This window comes from Staurois parvus, unplaced genomic scaffold (genome assembly GCF_062004578.1).
Source record: "Staurois parvus isolate SC_StPar_1 unplaced genomic scaffold, SC_StPar_1.0 ptg002675l, whole genome shotgun sequence".
NCBI classification, from domain to species: Eukaryota; Metazoa; Chordata; class Amphibia; order Anura; family Ranidae; genus Staurois; species Staurois parvus.
This window is the reverse complement of record NW_028320471.1, coordinates 230,001-248,625: the sequence shown is the minus strand read 5'-3', so window position 1 is coordinate 248,625 and position 18,625 is coordinate 230,001. Positions and strand designations below refer to the sequence as shown.

At 44.0% G+C, this 18,625-nt stretch overlaps 2 protein-coding genes across 2 annotated transcripts in view; both read right to left on the bottom strand.

Moving 5' to 3' along the window:
* Positions 1-569: 569 nt before the first annotated feature.
* LOC149429976 (chymotrypsin inhibitor-like) lies at positions 570-7,843 on the bottom strand. Its single transcript, XM_089666300.1, has 4 exons — positions 7,791-7,843; positions 5,426-5,452; positions 4,412-4,438; positions 570-835 (listed from the first exon to the last, which is right to left on the bottom strand). The coding sequence occupies exons 1-4, from the start codon at positions 7,825-7,827 to the stop codon at positions 660-662; spliced, it is 267 nt and encodes an 88-aa protein (XP_089522426.1). The 5' UTR covers positions 7,828-7,843; the 3' UTR covers positions 570-659.
* Positions 7,844-17,443: 9,600 nt separating this feature from the next.
* LOC149429975 (chymotrypsin inhibitor-like) overlaps positions 17,444-18,625 on the bottom strand; it is a 6,170-nt gene continuing 4,988 nt past the window's right edge. Inside the window, exon 4 of the mRNA XM_089666301.1 lies at positions 17,444-17,714. Within this exon, the coding sequence (XP_089522427.1) occupies positions 17,536-17,714 (179 nt within the window). The 3' untranslated portion in view covers positions 17,444-17,535. The remainder of the gene's footprint in view (positions 17,715-18,625) is intronic.

Sequence of the window (18,625 nt, the reverse complement as noted above, 5' to 3'; positions counted from 1 at the left end):
GCATGTACGGAAGTCTCTGATCAGAGTGCGGGCATGTACGGGGGTCTCTGATCAGAGTGCGGGCATGTATGGAAGTCTCTGATCAGAGAGTGGGTATGTACGGTTGTCTCTGATCAGAGCGCGGGCATGTACGGGGGTCTCTGATCAGAGCGAGGGCATAGATGGGGGTCTCTGATCAGAGCATGGCCATAGACGGGGGTTTCTGATCAGAGCAAAGGTTTGTACGGGGGTCTCTGATCAGACCATGGGCATAGACGGGGGTCTCTGATCAGAGCAAAGGTTTGTATGGGGGTCTCTGTTCAGAGCGAAGGTTTGTATGGGGGTGTCCTATCAGAGCGAAGGTTTGTATGGGGGTGTCCTATCAGAGCGAAGGTTCACAGTCCCCTGTACAAACCTACACCGTGATCAATCAGCTCATAGATTTGCATTCTCAGCTGAAACAATGTTGCATGTTTATTCTTTGATTGGTTCCACACAATCCCTGTCCCATGATTGGACCTTTCAGTTGTGATTTGAAGTCTACAGGATCCTGAACATAAAACCAACCAATTCCAGGAAAAGGCGGGGAATAAAAGGATTGGTTATACTTTATTTCCATTCCTACATGTCACATTGGAGGAAATATTCTCCCATTTATGAGAGATCTTCATACAAATGATTCAGTTGCAGTCTTCTGGGGGGACGCAGGTGCCGGTACTGTTGCGCTGGTATCCTTTCGTACAGTCGCAGCCGATGAAGCATTTGCGGTTACATGGTACTAGCGCATCCCCGGTTTTGCACGTAGTCAGACATTTGCTGCCACATGTTACAAATCCTTCATTCTCTGGACAGCCTTCTGTAAAACACAAAAAAAAAAATTACAGACCGAGCAGTAAAAAAGAACCCAAACCCCCATCCCCCATCCCAGTGTCGAAAACCCAGGAACCTGCATTCACTATATCCGCTCTCCCCGGACCCTGCATTCACTATATCCGCTCTCCCCGGACCCTGCATTCACTATATCCGCTCTCCCCGGACCCTGCATTCACTATATCCGCTCTCCCCGGACCCCGCATTCACTATATCCGCTCTCCCCGGACCCCGCATTCACTATATCCGCTCTCCCCGGACCCCGCATTCACTATATCCGGTCTCCCCGGACCCTGCATTCACTATATCCGCTCCCCCCGGACCCCGCATTCACTATATCTGGTCTCCCCGGACCCCGCATTCACTATATCTGCTCTCCCCGGACCCTGCATTCACTATATCTGCTCTCCCCAGACCCTGCATTCACTATATCCGCTCTCCCCGGACCCCGCATTCACTATATCCACTCTCCCCGGACCCCGCATTCACTATATCCGCTCTCCCCGGACCCTGCATTCACTATATCCGGTCTCCCTGGACCCCGCATTCACTATATCCGCTCTCCCCGGACCCTGCATTCACTATATCCAGTCTCCCCGGACCCCGCATTCACTATATCTGGTCTCCCCGGACCCCTGCATTCACTATATCCGCTCTCCCCAGACCCTGCATTCATTATATCTGGTCTCCCCGAACCCTGCATTCACTATATCCGCTCTTCCCGGACCCTGCATTCACTATATCCACTCTCCCCGGACTCCGCATTCACTATATCCGCTCTCCCCGGACCCCGCATTCACTATATCCGCTCTCCCCGGACCCAGCATTCACTATATCCGGTCTCCCCAGACCCCGCATTCACTATATCCGCTCTCCCCGGACCCTGCATTCACTATATCCGCTCTCCCCGGACCCTGCATTCACTATATCCGCTCTCCCTGGACCCTGCATTCTCTATATCCGCTCTCCCTGGACCCTGCATTCACTATATCTCTCCCCCGGACCCTGCATTCACTATATCCTCTCTCCCCGGACCCCGCATTCACTATATCCGCTCTCCCCGGACCCCGCATTCACTCTATCCTCTCTCCCCGGACCCTGCATTCACTCTATCCGCTCTCCCCGGACCCTGCATTCACTATATCCGCTCTCCCCTGACCCTGCATTCACTATATCCGCTCTCCCCGGACCCTGCATTCACTATATCCGCTCTCCCCTGACCCCGCATTCACTATATCTGCTCTCCCTGGACCCCGCATTCACTATATCCGCTCTCCCCGGACCCTGCATTCACTATATCCGCTCTCCCCTGACCCCGCATTCACTATATCTGCTCTCCCTGGACCCTGCATTCACTATATCCGCTCTCCCCGGACCCTGCATTCACTATATCCGCTCTCCCCTGACCCCGCATTCACTATATCTGCTCTCCCTGGACCCCGCATTCACTATATCCGCTCTCCCTGGACCCTGCATTCACTATATCTGCTCTCCCTGGACCCTGCATTCACTATATCTGCTCTCCCTGGACCCTGCATTCACTATATCTGCTCTCCCCGGACCCTGCATTCACTATATCTGGTCTCCCCGGACCCCATATTCACTATATCTGCTCTTCCTGTGTCAGGGCAGGAACGCTGGAACGGGCAGGCAGGCCTATGGTACGGTCACGCTGCGACTGACGACAGCCACTACCCACAGACCGGAGTCCCTCAGGGTGCGGAGTCTAAGCCCCAGGCTACCCTTCACCAGGGCCCCTGATGGTGGGGATGAACTTGACGCAGCCTGAGACCAGGTCGCGGCCCCCGAGTGACCCCAGCTGCGATAACGACTGCCGCCAATGGCGTACAGCTGGTGGGAGCTAGATGGGAACACGAGTAGAGTAGTCAGACAAGCCGGGTCAATAACAACGGAGCAGACAGTACTAGACGGTAGGCAAAGAATACTCAGGTCACGGGCCGGGTTCAGCAACAGGAGGTCAGGTAAAGGGTTAACACAGAGAATAGTCTTGTCAAAGCCGAGTCGGTTACCAGGAGAGCAATGGGAACAACACAAGAGCTTGCAACAGGGCAACATACAGGACACAAGTGCAGAGCACACTTGCAGACAGCAGGTTTAAATGTGCTCAACCACACCCTTCTGAGGAGGAGCCGCAGAAGCCTGAAGGCATAAAAGGTTCCCACCATGCTTTGCAGAAAACCAAGATGGATGCCAGCTCATGGAGATGCACAAGCTCTGAAGAAAGGTAGGACCTTGACATCCTGGACCCTGCATTCACTATATCTGCTCTCCCCGGACCCCGCATTCACTATATCCGCTCTCCCCGGACCCCGCATTCACTATATCCGCTCTCCCCGGACCCCGCATTCACTATATCCGCTCTCCCCGGACCCCGCATTCACTATATCCGCTCTCCCCGGACCCCGCATTCACTATATCCGCTCTCCCCGGACCCCGCATTCACTATATCCGCTCTCCCCGGACCCCGCATTCACTATATCCGCTCTCCCCGGACCCCGCATTCACTATATCCGCTCTTCCCGGACCCCGCATTCACTATATCCGCTCTCCCCGGACCCCGCATTCACTATATCCGGTCTCCCACAGTACACAGAACATGAGATGCAATTATCTTAGTAAATATAAACTGCTAAATCCCCTTTCTCATCAGCAGTATATAACAGTCTTGTGACTTCTATCATTGTCCAGCAGAGCACATATAAAGCTTGTAGGAGGAGTTTTCATTTTGCCCTAGGAGGATGCAGGACCCCTGACCTCTGTCCGGGGGGGGGGGTGTTCTTGAGTCCTTGAAATGTGCTGCTTCTTGTTCTCCTGTTTTTAATTACTATCAGTATTGAAGAATTTCAGACTCGTAGCCTTTAATTTAGACATATGCAGAACGAAAAAATTTGTTTTGTTTTAAGTCGATTTGTTAAATTACTAATTTCAGTTTGTTGCATTAGTAATCCGTTTTGATTCGTTTATTTTCCTTTATAGCAGATTGGAAGTATGTGAATCGAATTTGAATCTAAAATATTGAATCAATCCAAATTCATTGTGAAGAATGGCTGGTTCTGTTCTATTTAAGATTCGAATTTCAGTAGACAGCTATATTATTTTAGTCTAATCTATTTTTTTCTATTCTATTCTCTTCTTTTCTATTCTATGCTTTTATTTTCTATTCTTTTCTATTTTATTCTCTTCTTTTCTATTATTCTATTTTCTACTCTATTCTTTAGTTTTTATTCTTTTTTCTTTTCTGTTTTATTCTTTTTTACTCTATTCTTTTCTTTTCTATTCTATTCTGCTTTATACTAGTCTTTCCGAAATTTTAATTTCAGAACACATCTACATTCTTTTTATTCTATTCTATTCATTAAAAGTTGTTACAATTGTAATTTGGAAGTTCAGATACATCCAAATCTCAAAAAATGTATTCCGAATTTCGATTAGGAATGAAACGAACTGCACATGTCTACTTGGTTCACAATATTGCTGGATTTGCTTGTATGGTCACAGAATAGTATTCACGGCATTTAAAATGACCAAAATATAATTTTACCGGCTGGTGGAGCTGGACCACTTGATGCTGTTAGAAGGAAAAACAAAATAAAAATGATAGTGTGTCGTGGAGTAATGCACAAACCAGTCACCAACAGCAACAACCCACAACATCTTCCCAACATCCCCTGGCTGTTTCTATACCTGCTGGCATTGGCTAGCAAATGGTGGAGAATGCGGGCAATCCTAATAGGCGCATGTGCCTGGATATGTCTGATCTTGATGACTAGATGGTGGCTACCTCTGCATCCCAATAGACATCAATGGTGCAGTTTTGAGAACTCACTTTATCATTGCCCTTCCCAACATTCCCTGGCTGGTTCTATACCTGCCGGCTTTGGCTAGCAAATGGTGGAGAATGCGGGCAATCCTAATAGGCTCATGTACCTGGATATGTCTGATCTTGATGACTAGATGGTGGCTACCTCTGCATCCCAATAGACATCAATGGTGCAGTTTTGAGAACTCACTTTATCTTTGCCCTCCCAACATCCCATGGCTGGTTCTATACCTGCTGGCTTTGGCTAGCAAATGGTGGAGAATGTGGGCAATCCTAATAGGTGAAGGCAGGGGCGGACTGACAACTCATGGGGCCCCCGGGCATTAAGGGACCATGGGGCCCCTGTGTCCTTGCCCAAACTCAAAAAAGCCTATGAAAAAGGTACCAGGGGCATCTCATGGGGCCCCCTACTGACCCCAGGCCTTCGGGCAGTGCCCGAGTTTCCAAATGGTCAGTCCGCCTCTGGGTGAAGGTGCCTAGATATGTCTGATCTTTATGAATAGATAGTGGTGATCTCAAGCAATGTGTGACTGTAACATCTTTGAGATAATCAGTCCCAGTAGACATCAATGGGACTGCCTGCATGGGAGGCACGGGTCACCTGTGAATCCCCATGTGGGCAAACATGGCCCTTGCACGGGGCACTCATTGATATGCCCTGTGTGAAGGAGGCTTAAAACATTCAGAAAGAAAATGAACTAAAAATGAGAGAGAGAAGAAAATTGTGAAACTTACCACTTCCAATGAACGACGCACACACCACTAGGAGAAAAAGCCAGAACAAAAAAAATGGCATTATTTCAGGAAATATTCCGAAATTCTCTTTCTGATGCGCATGGAAGATGTGAATCAAGCCCTAATCAGTAACCACCAGCAATGTAAGTACAGGAATCCTGCAAGGTTATTATTATTATTATTATTAATAATAATTATATATATACAGTGTGTGTGTGTATATATATATATATATATATATTTTTTATTATTATTATTTATTTTTTCCTCCTACAATCTGTTATAAACATATCCAATAAAAACAAAAATAAAAAAATCAAATTTCTTCATAAATTTAGACAAAAATGCATTCTGCTATAAGTCTTTGGTAAAAAAAAAAATCCCAATAAGTGTATATTGATTGGTTTCCATGAAAGTTAGAGCATCTACAAACTGTGGTATATATACTGGAATTTTTTTTTTTATATATATGTTTTATAGTGGGACTGGGGCGGCACAGTGGCTTAGTGGTTAACACTTCTACCTTGCAGTAATTGGGTCATGGGTTCAATTCCCAACTGTGGCGCCTCCTTCATGGAGTTTGCATGTTCTCCCTGTGTTCGCGTGGGTTTCCTCCGGGTACTCCGGTTTCCTGCCACACTCCAAAGACATGCTGGTAGGTTAATTGGCTCCTGTCTAAATTGTTTCATCCCTGGCCATGTGGGATCTCCTGCATGGTGGGGGTTGGGGAAAGACCTGGCAACCTACCCTGTAAAATAATTGCTAAGAGAATTCATGGAAGAAGTCACATACGAGTGACGGTCCATACAATCGCCAAGGGTCGGATACGACTGAATGGATAGATAGATAGATAGATAGATAGATAGATGATAGATAGATGATAGATAGATAGATAGATAGATAGATAGATAGATAGATGATAGATAGATGATAGATAGATAGATAGATAGATAGATAGATAGATAGATAGATAGATAATAGATAGATAGATAATAGATGATAGATAGATAGATAGATAGATAGATAGATAGATAGATAGATAGATAATAGATAGATAGATAGATAATAGATAGATAGATAGATAGATAGATAGATAGATAATAGATAGATAGATAGATAGATAGATAGATAGATAGATAGATAGATAATAGATAGATAGATAGATAATAGATAGATAGATAGATAATAGATAGATAGATAGATAATAGATAGATAGATAATAGATGATAGATAGATAGATAGATAGATAGATAGATAGATAGATAGATAGATAGATAGATAGATAGATAATAGATAGATAGATAGATAATAGATAGATAGATAGATAGATAGATAGATAGATAGATAATAGATAGATAGATAGATAGATAGATAGATAGATAGATAGGTAGTGTGACTGTGATAGTGCGGTGGGCAATCTGACACTGGGTGGGAACTGACTAACTGACACTGACATCACCAGTTACACTAATACAGTGATCAGTGCTAATGCGGTACAATGTCACTGTACTAATGACACTGGCTGGGAAGGGGTTAACATCTCGGGGTAATCAAGGGGTTTAGTGTGTGCCTAAGAAGTGTTAATAATGTTGTGTATTATGTGCTTTTTTTTTTAAATTAAATTCTCTTTGTTTCTTCTCCCTGCTTTGCAGGGAGAAGAAACAAAGATATTCCCTCTGTACAAAGCCCTGTGTTGACTGTTAACACAAGGGCTCTGGGCTATGATTGGACACAGCCGATCAGCAGGTCCAGGCCATAAATCTCTGGCCGGGACCTGCAGACAAAATCCCGCTGTGTCTAATCACAGCGGGAGTTGGCGGGCTGGGGTGCGTGCACAGGCCCTGTACCCAGAAGGCGCCAAAGACATACAGGTCGCTGTGTCTGTATGGGCCGCCCATCCGTCCGCAGTACATTGCGGGCAGGTGGTCCTAAGGTGGTTAAATACAATTTCTATGGCGCGTATTTACTTTTATCATGTGCGACTGTATGGGGTGTATTTATACAGAAATGTTGCATAGTAATTTGCTTAGTGAAAGTATATGTACATTTATTGTACAGGAATTTAAAAAAATGTTGTTTCCTGTCCAATTCAACAATACAACATTTGGCAGTTAGATGGCGCTAAGTATCATAGGAATTTCCTTTGGTACTTAGTGCCATCTAGTGTGCAATTGCAGTATTTTCCATGTTAAATCCATGAAAAACTTTTAAACATCACAGGAAATACCTTCATGACATATGCTTCTTTTTTCCCCATTCACACAGAACAAACGTACATTCACTTTCGCTGGGTGAATTGCTGTACCAATTTTTCATAAACACACCCTAGATGACCGTTTTTAGTCATTTTCTCTGTGTTACTTACCCAAACCGCAAAGCAGAAGAATCACACAGACTTTCATCTTTGTGTCCTTGAATCCCTACAAAAAGAAAAACACACGACTAGTGATATATATCATATATATATATATATATATATATAAAAGTATATATATATATAATATAAAAAAGTATATATATATATATATTATATTGTGTGTATATATATATATATATATATATATATATAAATATAATGTATGTATATACAGTCATGGCCGAAATTGTTGGCACCCTTGATATTTTTCCTGAAAATCAAGTATTTCACACAAAAAAGGTATTGCATTAACACATGTTTTGCTATACACATGTTTATTCCCTTTGTATGTATTGGAACAAATATAAAACAGAGGCAGAAAAGCAAATATGACATAATGTCACACAAAACCCCAAAAATGGGCTGGACAAAAGTATTGGCACCCTTAACTTAATATTTGGTTGCACACCCTTTGGAAAACATAACTGAAATCAGTCGCTTCCTATAACCATCAATAAGCTTCTGACACCTCTCACCCGGAATTTTGGACCACTCTTCCTTTGCAAACAGCTCCAGGTCTCTCTTATTGGAAGGACACCTTTTCCCAACAGCAATTTTAAGATCTCTCCACAGGTGTTCAATGGGATTTAGATCTGGGCTCATTGCTGGCCACTTCAGAACTCTCCAGCGCTTCTTTGCCATCCATTTCTGAGTGCTTTTTGACGTATGTTTGGGGTCATTGTCCTGCTGGAAGACCCAGGATCTTGGACGCAAACCCAGCTTTCTGACACTGGGCCCTACAGTGCGACCCAAAATCCTTTGGTAATCCTCAGATTTCATGATGCCTTGCACACAGTCAAGGCACCCAGTGCCAGAGGCAGCAAAACAACCCCAAAACATCATTGAACCTCCACCATATTTTACCGTAGGTACTGTGTTTTGTTCTTTGTAGGCCTCATTCCGTTTTCGGTAAACAGTAGAATGATGTGCTTTACCGAAAAGCTCTATCTTGGTCTCATCTGTCCACAAGACGTTTTCCCAGAAGGCTTTTGGCTTACTCAAGTACATTTTGGCAAACTGTAGTCTTGCTTTTTTATGTCTCTGTGTCAGCAGTGGGGTCCTCCTGGGTCTCCTGCCATAGCGTTTCATTTCATTTAAATGTCGACGGATAGTTCGCGCTGACACTGATGCTCCCTGAGCCTGCAGGACAGCTTGAATGTCTTTGGAACATGTTTGGGGCTGCTTATCCACCATCCGGACTTTTCTGCGTTGCAATCTTTCATCAATTTTCCTCATCCGTCCACGACCAGGGAGATTAGCTACAGTGCCATGGGTTGCAAACTTCTTGATAATGTTGCGCACTGTGGACAAAGGCAAATCTAGTTCTCTGGAGATGGACTTGTAACCTTGAGATTGTTGATATTTTGCCACAATTTTGGTTCTCAGGTCCTCAGACAGTTCTCGTCTCCTCTTTCTGTTGTCCATGCTTAGTGTGGCACAGACAGACACACAATGCAAAGGTTAAGTGAACGTCTCTCCTTTTTATCTGCTTTCAGGTGTGATTTCTATATTGCCCACACCTGTTACTTGCCCCAGGTGAGTTTACAGGAGCATCACATGCTTGTAACATTCTTATTTATCCGCAGTTGTGAAAGGGTGCCAATACTTTTGTCCACCCCATTTTTGGAGGTTTGTGTGACATTATGTCGAATTTGCTTTCTTTCCTCCCTTTTTTTGTTTTGTCCCAATACACACAAAGGGAATAAACATGTGTATAGCAAAACATGTGTTAATGCAATACGTTTCGTGAGAAATACATGATTTCCTGGAGAAATATCAAGGGTGCCAACAATTTCGGCCATGACTGTATATACACATATACAGGGCTTTTTTCTCAGACAACAGGTGCGGGAACTCCCCACCTTTTGAGTCACCCCTTGTCTCCGCCCCCTACCCACCTCCAAGCGCCGTCCCTTGGTTCAACCCCCTATACTGCCCCTTTTAGAGAATACAGAATCAAGTATCATTTTGTGGTGCTAAGTAACAAAGGTGTTATTGATAACAAGAAAAGCCGTAAAATACAGTAGATCCCCTGCAGCCAGCAACAATAGACCACTCACACAACAATAGACCCCCAGCAGCAACAACGGATCTCCCAGCAGCAATAGACCCTCCAGCAGCCGGAAACAATAGAGACCTCCTCTCAACAAGAGATCCCTCATGGCAACAACTGCCCCCCTCCCCCCCAGCAACATAAGACCCTTCTAGCAACAATAGACACCAATGCAAAAGATTCCCACCAATGACAATAGATCCCACAGCAGCCAGCATCAATAGACCCTCCAGAAAACTCCAGAACCCCTTGCTATTACATACATTCAGTGCTGGAGGTGCCGCAACTTTTATCTCCCGCGCTCCCGCTGAAAAAAACCCTGTATGTGTGTGTGTGTATATATATATATGTATGTGTGTGTGTGTATATATATATATATATGTGTATATACCCACATAGAAGAAAAATATATTTGAAATATATTTTTAAAATATTCTTCCCAAATATATTAACATATATTTGAAATACTACAATTTTGGCCATGTTCAATATATTTCAAAATATATTCCAATAAATAAATAAAAAAAATAAATATATATACTGCATGTTGAAATGTATGTATATATATGTATATATATGTATATATATGTATATATATGTGTATATATATATATATATATATATATATGTATATATATATATGTGTGTATATATATATATATATGTGTGTGTGTGTGTATATATGTATATATATATATATATATATATATATATATATATATATTGTATGTTGACAAATATATGAAAAATGTTTTGAAAAATACATTTTAATATATACTGTATATACTGTATGTCTTTATAAAACACAAATCTGCATTTTTGGAATGCATTTACAAATATATGTAAAAATATATGTTAAAATGACCTTTTTATATGTTACAAAAAATCTGAAGAATATATTTAAAAATATATATTTTTAAAAATATTTTTCATATATTTCGTAATATATAAAAATGCATTTCAACATGCAGTATATATATATATATATATATTTTTTTATTTATTTATTGGAATATATTTTGAAATATATTGAATACGGCCAAAATTGTAGCATTTCAAATATATGTCAATATATTTGGGAAGAATATTTTTAAAAATATATTTCAAATATATTTCTCTTCCATGTGGGTATATACGACATAATCATAAATGAAGACATATAGGTGACATACTATACCTCTCCCTGTCACCCCGTTGTGCCTTTTTGCTGTCCCGTATTCCTTTTATCCTTTTGCTTTATGTACATTAGGCGGGAAGTCACATCCTTGTTGATTGTCCCATCAGAACATTGAACTAATGGCTGGTATACAATGTGCCGGATATTGAATTCCTGGGGCAGGGTTGGATCACGTTAACTCCTCGGTAATTATTGGCCTTTATATTCTTTCATGGAAGTCTTACTGAGGGCAAACAGTGGATTTGAACCAAGCCCAGCTCCGGCCACAACTGTTTTTTTTTTTTTGCTTTGCGTAGACTTGGGAAGAGTAAATAATTCTGTTGATTTTTTTTTTTTTATTATTGCTGGTCTTGATTGGTCCCGGTGACAACAGGTCAAGAAATGAGACGTATACATGTACATGACTAGATCAATAGGAGGTGAAAGAGAGGATAAGACGAAATTGGAGGGTATTTTTTTTTTTATTATTGGGAGTGTGGGGGAGTGTGTGTGTGTGTGTGGGGGGGGGGGGGGGGTTGGGGATAAAGAGTATGTGTATGATGTATATGACTTTATGATGGTTTTATAATGTATTTTTAAAAGAAAATTTAATAAAAGATATAAATAATAATAATAAAAAAAAAGAAAAAAAGAAATGAGACGTGATCGTGACAGGAAGGCACTAAAAGTAACAATTACCTGACAGAGGTTTTAACCCTTCCCGTTTTACTGTAAAAAAGGGTTTTTCTGCACGCTGTGACCTCACTGGAGAGATTTTTTTTGTATTATGTGTTTTTTAGTCTTTATTCAGCCAATGGTTAGGCAGAAGGCGATATATTACATAGAAACATAGAAAAGGGACAGCAGCAAAAGTTTTTTTTGTGTGTGTGTGTTTTTCTTGTGTTTTCTTTTTTTTTGTTGTTTTTTTCTCACCATGTGCATTTTGATTGTTTTTTTTTCTTCTAATTTTAAATCTTAGGCAGCCTTTGAGCGACTCTCGTCTTTTCTATGTCAGCTGCGGGGTCACACATCTGGTCACATGCCCCTCTTGGATGGGTCCATTTCTGCTGACTACGGTAAGTACACCTGTATCATTGCCTGTTCATTTCTGTTGCTGATTTTTGCTACATTAACAGATACCACTACTGCCTGCTCTGACCTTTGCTATGTTTAATGGATATTTCTACTGTCTGCTGCCTGCCTTGATGTTTGCTATGTTTAACAGATATCTCTACTGCCTTCTGAGTGCCTTGACCTTTTTTATGTTTAATAGATATTTCTACTGTTTACCTGCCCTGACCTTTGCTACATTTGATGGAAATTTATTTTGTCATATGTCTGTCCTGATCTTTGCTTTTTTTAATACTTCTGCTGCCTGCCCTGACCTTTGCTTCATGTAATGAATACTTCTGCTGTCTGCTACCTGCCCTAACCTTTGCTATGGTAAATGGATACTTCTACTACTGCCTGTCCTAACCTTTGCTATGGTAAATGGATACTTCTACTACTGCCTGTCCTAACCTTTGCTATGGTAAATGGATACTTCTACTACTGCCTGTCCTAACCTTTGCTATGGTAAATGGATACTTCTACTACTGCCTGTCCTAACCTTTGCTATGGTAAATGGATACTTCTACTACTGCCTGTCCTAACCTTTGCTATGGTAAATAGATACTTCTACTACTTCCTGTCCTGACCTTTGCTACGTTAAATGGATACTTCTACTACTGCCTGTCCTGACCTTTGCTACGTTAAATGGATACTTCTACTACTGCCTGCACTGACCTTTGCTATGTTAAATGGATACTTCTACTACTGCCTGCACTGTCCTTTGCTACGTTAAATGGATACTTCTACTACTGCCTGTCCTGACCTTTGCTACGTTAAATGGATACTTCTACTACTGCCTGCACTGACCTTTGCTATGTTAAATGGATACTACTTCTACTGCCTGCACTGACCTTTGCTATGTTAAGTGGATACTTCTACTACTGCCTGTCCTAACCTTTGCTATGGTAAATGGATACTTCTACTACTTCCTGCCCTGACCTTTGCTACGTTAAATGGATACTTCTACTACTGCCTGTCCTGACCTTTGCTATGTTAAATGGATACTTCTACTACTGCTTGCACTGGCCTTTGCTATGTTAAATGGATACATCTACTGCCTGTCCTGACGTTTGCTATGTTAAATGGATACTTCTACTACTGCCTGTCCTGACCTTTGCTATGTTAAATGGATACTTCTACTACTGCCTGTCCTGACCTTTGCTATGGTAAATGGATACTTCTACTACTGCCTGCACTGACCTTTGCTATGGTAAATGGATACTTCTACTACTGCCTGTCCTGACCTTTGCTATGTTAAATGGATACTTCTATTACTGCCTGTCTTGACCTTTGCTATGTTAAATGGATACTTCTACTACTGCCTGTCCTGACCTTTGCTACATTTAGCTGCTTCCCGACCGCCCTATTGCAAAACTACTGCCACAGGGTGGCAGGCCGGCACAAAATCAAATATATATATATATATATATGTGATTTTATATTTCCGGGTAGGGGGCACACGTGCTCCCTACCCACGCCACCACTGGCGGCTATGGCTGTCAATCACTGGGTCCCGGACGAAGACTCTTTGCCGGCACCATTTGGGTGAAGCGTTGCATGACCGCGCAATTGTCAGTTAAAGTAACGAAGCGCCGTAACGCAAAAAATGACCTGGCCAGGAAGGGGGGGGGGGGAATCTTCAGGAGGGCAAGGGGTTAAATGATACTTCTAATCAGTACCTGGGCAGGGTGGTTCAGCTCCCAGGGCAAGAATCTGTGGAACTGTGCCCCATTGGTGGGAGGAATAGTGCCCCATCATTGGTGTCAGTGGAAGGAATAATGCCTCATTTTTGGTGTCAGTGGACTATGCCCCACTCTTGCTGATGGTGTGGGGAATAATGCCCCATGGGCCGGATAAAAGCAAGCAAAGGGCCACATCCATACCCAGGGCCACAGTTTGGAGACCATTACTATAGAGGGATATGCTTTATTAATATTTTATTTGTGTCACAATTGTATATACTATATTATCTTGTTTTTATTTGCTGTTTTTTCCCATGAAAGAGGAGTTACTCTTTAAAGCTATCATATCACAGGACAGACAGCCTCTTCTGGGCCTGAGCCCCACTGGGTCAGGACCAATACAGGAATGCTGCATGTACCCTTACTGGTGGCCCTGCAAGAGGGTCCCGGGCTCCTGTGGCCCACCATTGCTCAGAGTAAAGACAAAAGACTGACACCAATGATGGGGCACCAGGGGCAGACTGACAACTCATGGGGCCCCCGGGCAATAGGGGATCATGGGGCCCCTATGTCCTTGCCCAAACTCAAAAAAGCCTACGAAAAAGGTACCAGGGGCATCTAATGGGGCCCCTACTGACCCCGGGCCCTCAAATGGTCAGTCCACCCCTGTAGGGCACTATTCCTCCCACTGACACCAATGATGGGACACTAAGCCTCCCACTGACACCAATGATAGGGCACTATTCGTCCCACTGACACCAATGATGGGGCACTATTCCTCCCACTGACACCAATGATGGGGCACTATTCCTCCCACTGACACCAATGATAGGGCACTATTCGTCCCACTGACACCAATGATGGAGCACTATTCCTCCTACTGACACCAATGATGGGGCACTGTTCCCCCCACTGACACCAATGATGGGGCACTATTCCTCCCGCTGACACCAATGATGGGGCACTATTCCTCCCACTGACACCAATGATGGGGCACTATTCCTCCCACTGACACCAATGATGGGGCACTATTCCACTGACACCAATGATGGGGCGCTATTCCTCCCACTGACAACGATGATAGGGCACTATTCCATCCACTGACACCAATGATGGGGCGCTATTCCTCCCACTGATACCAATGATGGGGCACTATTCCTCCCACTGACACCAATGATGGGGCACCATTCCCCCCACTGACACCAATGATGAGGCACTATTTCTCCCACTGACACCAATGATGGGGCACTATTCCTCCCACTGACACCAATGATGGGGCACTATTCCTCCTACTGACACCAATGATGGGGCACCATTCCCCCCACTGACACCAATGATGAGGCACTATTCCTCCCACTGACACCAATGATGAGGCACTATTCCTCCCACTGACACCAATGATGGGGCACTATTCCTCCCACTGACACCAATGATGGGGCACTATTCCACTGACACCAATGATGGGGCGCTATTCCTCCCACTGACAACGATGATAGGGCACTATTCCATCCACTGACACCAATGATGGGGCATTATTCCTCCCACTGAAACCAATGATGGGGCACTATTCCTCCCACTGACACCAATGATGGGGCACTATTCCTCCCACTGATACCAATGATGGGGCACTATTCCTCCCACTGACACCAATGATGGGGCACCATTCCCCCCACTGACACCAATGATGAGGCACTATTCCTCCCACTGACACCAATGATGGGGCACTATTCCTCCCACTGACACCAATGATGGGGCACTATTCCTCCTACTGACACCAATGATGGGGCACCATTACCCCCACTGACACCAATGATGAGGCACTATTCCTCCCACTGACACCAATGATGAGGCACTATTCCTCCCACTGATACCAATGATGGGACACTATTCCTCCCACTGACACCAATGATGGGGCACCATTCCTCCCACTGATACCAATGATGAGGCACTATTCCTTCCACTGACACCAATGATGGGGCACTATTCCTCCCACTGATACCAATGATGGGGCACTATTCCTCCCACTGACACCAATGATGAAGCACTATTCCTTCTACTGACACCAATGATGGGGCACTGTTCTTCCCAATGACACCAATGATGGGGCACTATTCCTCCCACTGATACCAATGATGAAGCACTATTCCTTCTACTGACACCAATGATGGGGCACTGTTCTTCCCAATGACACCAATGATGGGGCACTATTCCTCCCACTGATACCAATGATGAGGCACTATTCCTTCCACTGACACCAATGATGGGGCACTATTCCTCCCACTGATACCAATGATGAAGCACTATTCCTTCTACTGACACCAATGATGGGGCACTGTTCTTCCCAATGACACCAATGATGGGGCACTATTCCTCCCACTGATACCAATGATGGGGCACTATTCCTTCCACTGACACCAATGATGGGGCACTATTCCTCCCACTGATACCAATGATGAAGCACTATTCCTTCTACTGACACCAATGATGGGGCACTGTTCTTCCCAATGACACCAATGATGGGGCACTATTCCTCCCACTGACACCAATGATGGGGCACTATTCCTCCCACTGACACCAATGATGGGGCACTATTCCTCCCACTGACACCAATGATGGGGCACTATTCCTCCCACTGATACCAATGATGGGGCACTATTCCTCCCACTGACACCAATGATGGGGCACTATTCCTCCCACTGACACCAATGATGGGGCACTATTCCCCCCACTGACACCAATGATGGGACACTATTCCTCCCACTGACACCAATGATGGGGCACTATTCCTCCCACTGACACCAATGATGGGGCACTATTCCTCCCACTGATACCAATGATGGGACACTATTCCTCCCACTGACACCAATGATGGGCACTATTCCTCCCACTGACACCAATGATGGGGCACTATTCCTCCCACTGACACCAATGATGGGGCACTATTCCTTCCACTGACACCAATGATGGGGCATTATTCCTCCCACTGACACCAATGATGGGGCACTATTCCTCCCACTGACACCAATGATGGGGCACTATTACTCCCACTGACACCAATGATGGGGCACTATTCCTCCCACTGACACCAATGATGGGGCACTATTCCTCCCACTGACACCAATGATGGGGCACTATTCCTCCCACTGACACCAATGATGGGGCACTATTCCTCCCACTGACACCAATGATGGGACACTATTCCTCCCACTGATACCAATGATCAGGCACTATTCCTCCCACTGACACCAATGATGGGGCACTATTCCTCCCACTGACACCAATGATGGGGCACTATTCCTCCCACTGACACCAATGATGGGGCACTATTCCTCCCACTGACACCAATGATGGGGCACTATTCCTTCCACTGACACCAATGATGGGGCATTATTCCTCCCACTGACACCAATGATGGGGCACTATTCCTCCCACTGACACCAATGATGGGGCACTATTCCTCCCACTGTTCCCATTACACGTTTTTTTTTTTTTACCTTTTCTTTTTTTCTTTAAATATTTTAAATCTATAATATGCTGTCATTTTATTCCTGCAGATTTCTGTCTTTTTTTTACATTGTAGCCAAAGAGTGCAAACACAAAATTGCAGGTGAAAATGTTTTATTTGTTACATTTTAATGGAGATTTGTTCACAAATATTCCTGCTGGGCAAAATCTCTCCAACCCAGGGAAGGTTTAGTCGCATTGTTCGGGCCGGACGCAGGTTCTGGCGCTGTTACGCATGTATCCGTTCTGGCACACGCAGCCGATAAAGCAGCTCGTCCAACAGATTTTCGGAGGGTTAGAGCGGTTGGCACACGTAGCTTGGCATGGGCTGGCGCAGGATGCAAATTCCTCATTTTCATTGCAGGAACCTGGAACACATAGAGAGGGTGTCACAGAAAGAGGAAAGAAAAACATACGGGCACAGGACGACCCCTAAAGAGACCCTGTCACCAACTATAACAAAAAGAATGGAAATATCAATTATTTCAATGGCAGTGATTTTCCTTCCCATAAATGGTTTTTGTCCGCTGGAAAATGTGACAACTCCAAGTAGAGCCAATTCCCTAGATCAGCCTCCGACATCTTTACACATCATAGTCCTCCCCTCTCCTGAGAGTGTCTGTGCTGACCCAGCTCCTCCGACCTTCCCCTTATCTCCCTATGTAGCTGCCGGGAAGGAGCAAAGGAAAGCAGGGTTTTTTTTTCAGCAGGAACGGGGGGGGGGGGGGACGACACGCAGTTCTGGCACCTTCCTGGGAGCGCGGCACCACGATCCGATCGCTGTACGGGAGCTCTGTGCGAGGTTCCGATCATGTGATCACTGATTGGCCAATCAGAGGTCCCGATCATGTGCTCACTGATTGGCCAATCAGTGATCACATGAATAGTAATAAGCAAGATATCACTTCTGACATCATTGCTTACTACGTGTGAAATCTGTGAATGATCAGAGGTCACATGGTACAAGGCCATTCACAACAGTCTTGTACCATGTGACAAGCTGTGACCAATCACAGCTCACACAGTAGTTCTCAATGGCTGCAAGAATGCAGCCAGAGAGAAGGAGAAATTATTGCTTTTATTTATTTTATTTATTTATTTCAGGTACTTATATTGCGCCGTCAATTTACGCAGCGCTTTACATATATATTGTACATTCACATCAGTCCCCGCCCCCGAGGAGCGTACAATCTATGTTCCCTAACTCACATTCATACATATACATACTAGGGACAATTTAGACAGGATCCAATTAACCTATCAGCATGTTTTTGGAGTA

Excerpts from the sequence above, each read along its gene's own strand:
- LOC149429976 (XM_089666300.1), bottom strand. The coding sequence starts at position 7,827 with ATGAAAGTCTGTGTGATTCTTCTGCTTTGCGGTTTGG. Across the intron at positions 4,439-5,425 it reads TGCGTCGTTCATTGGAAGTG|CATCAAGTGGTCCAGCTCCA; the intron begins GTAAGTTTCACA and ends TCCTTCTAACAG. Across the intron at positions 836-4,411 it reads TGGTCCAGCTCCACCAGCCG|AAGGCTGTCCAGAGAATGAA; the intron begins GTAAAATTATAT and ends TGTGTTTTACAG.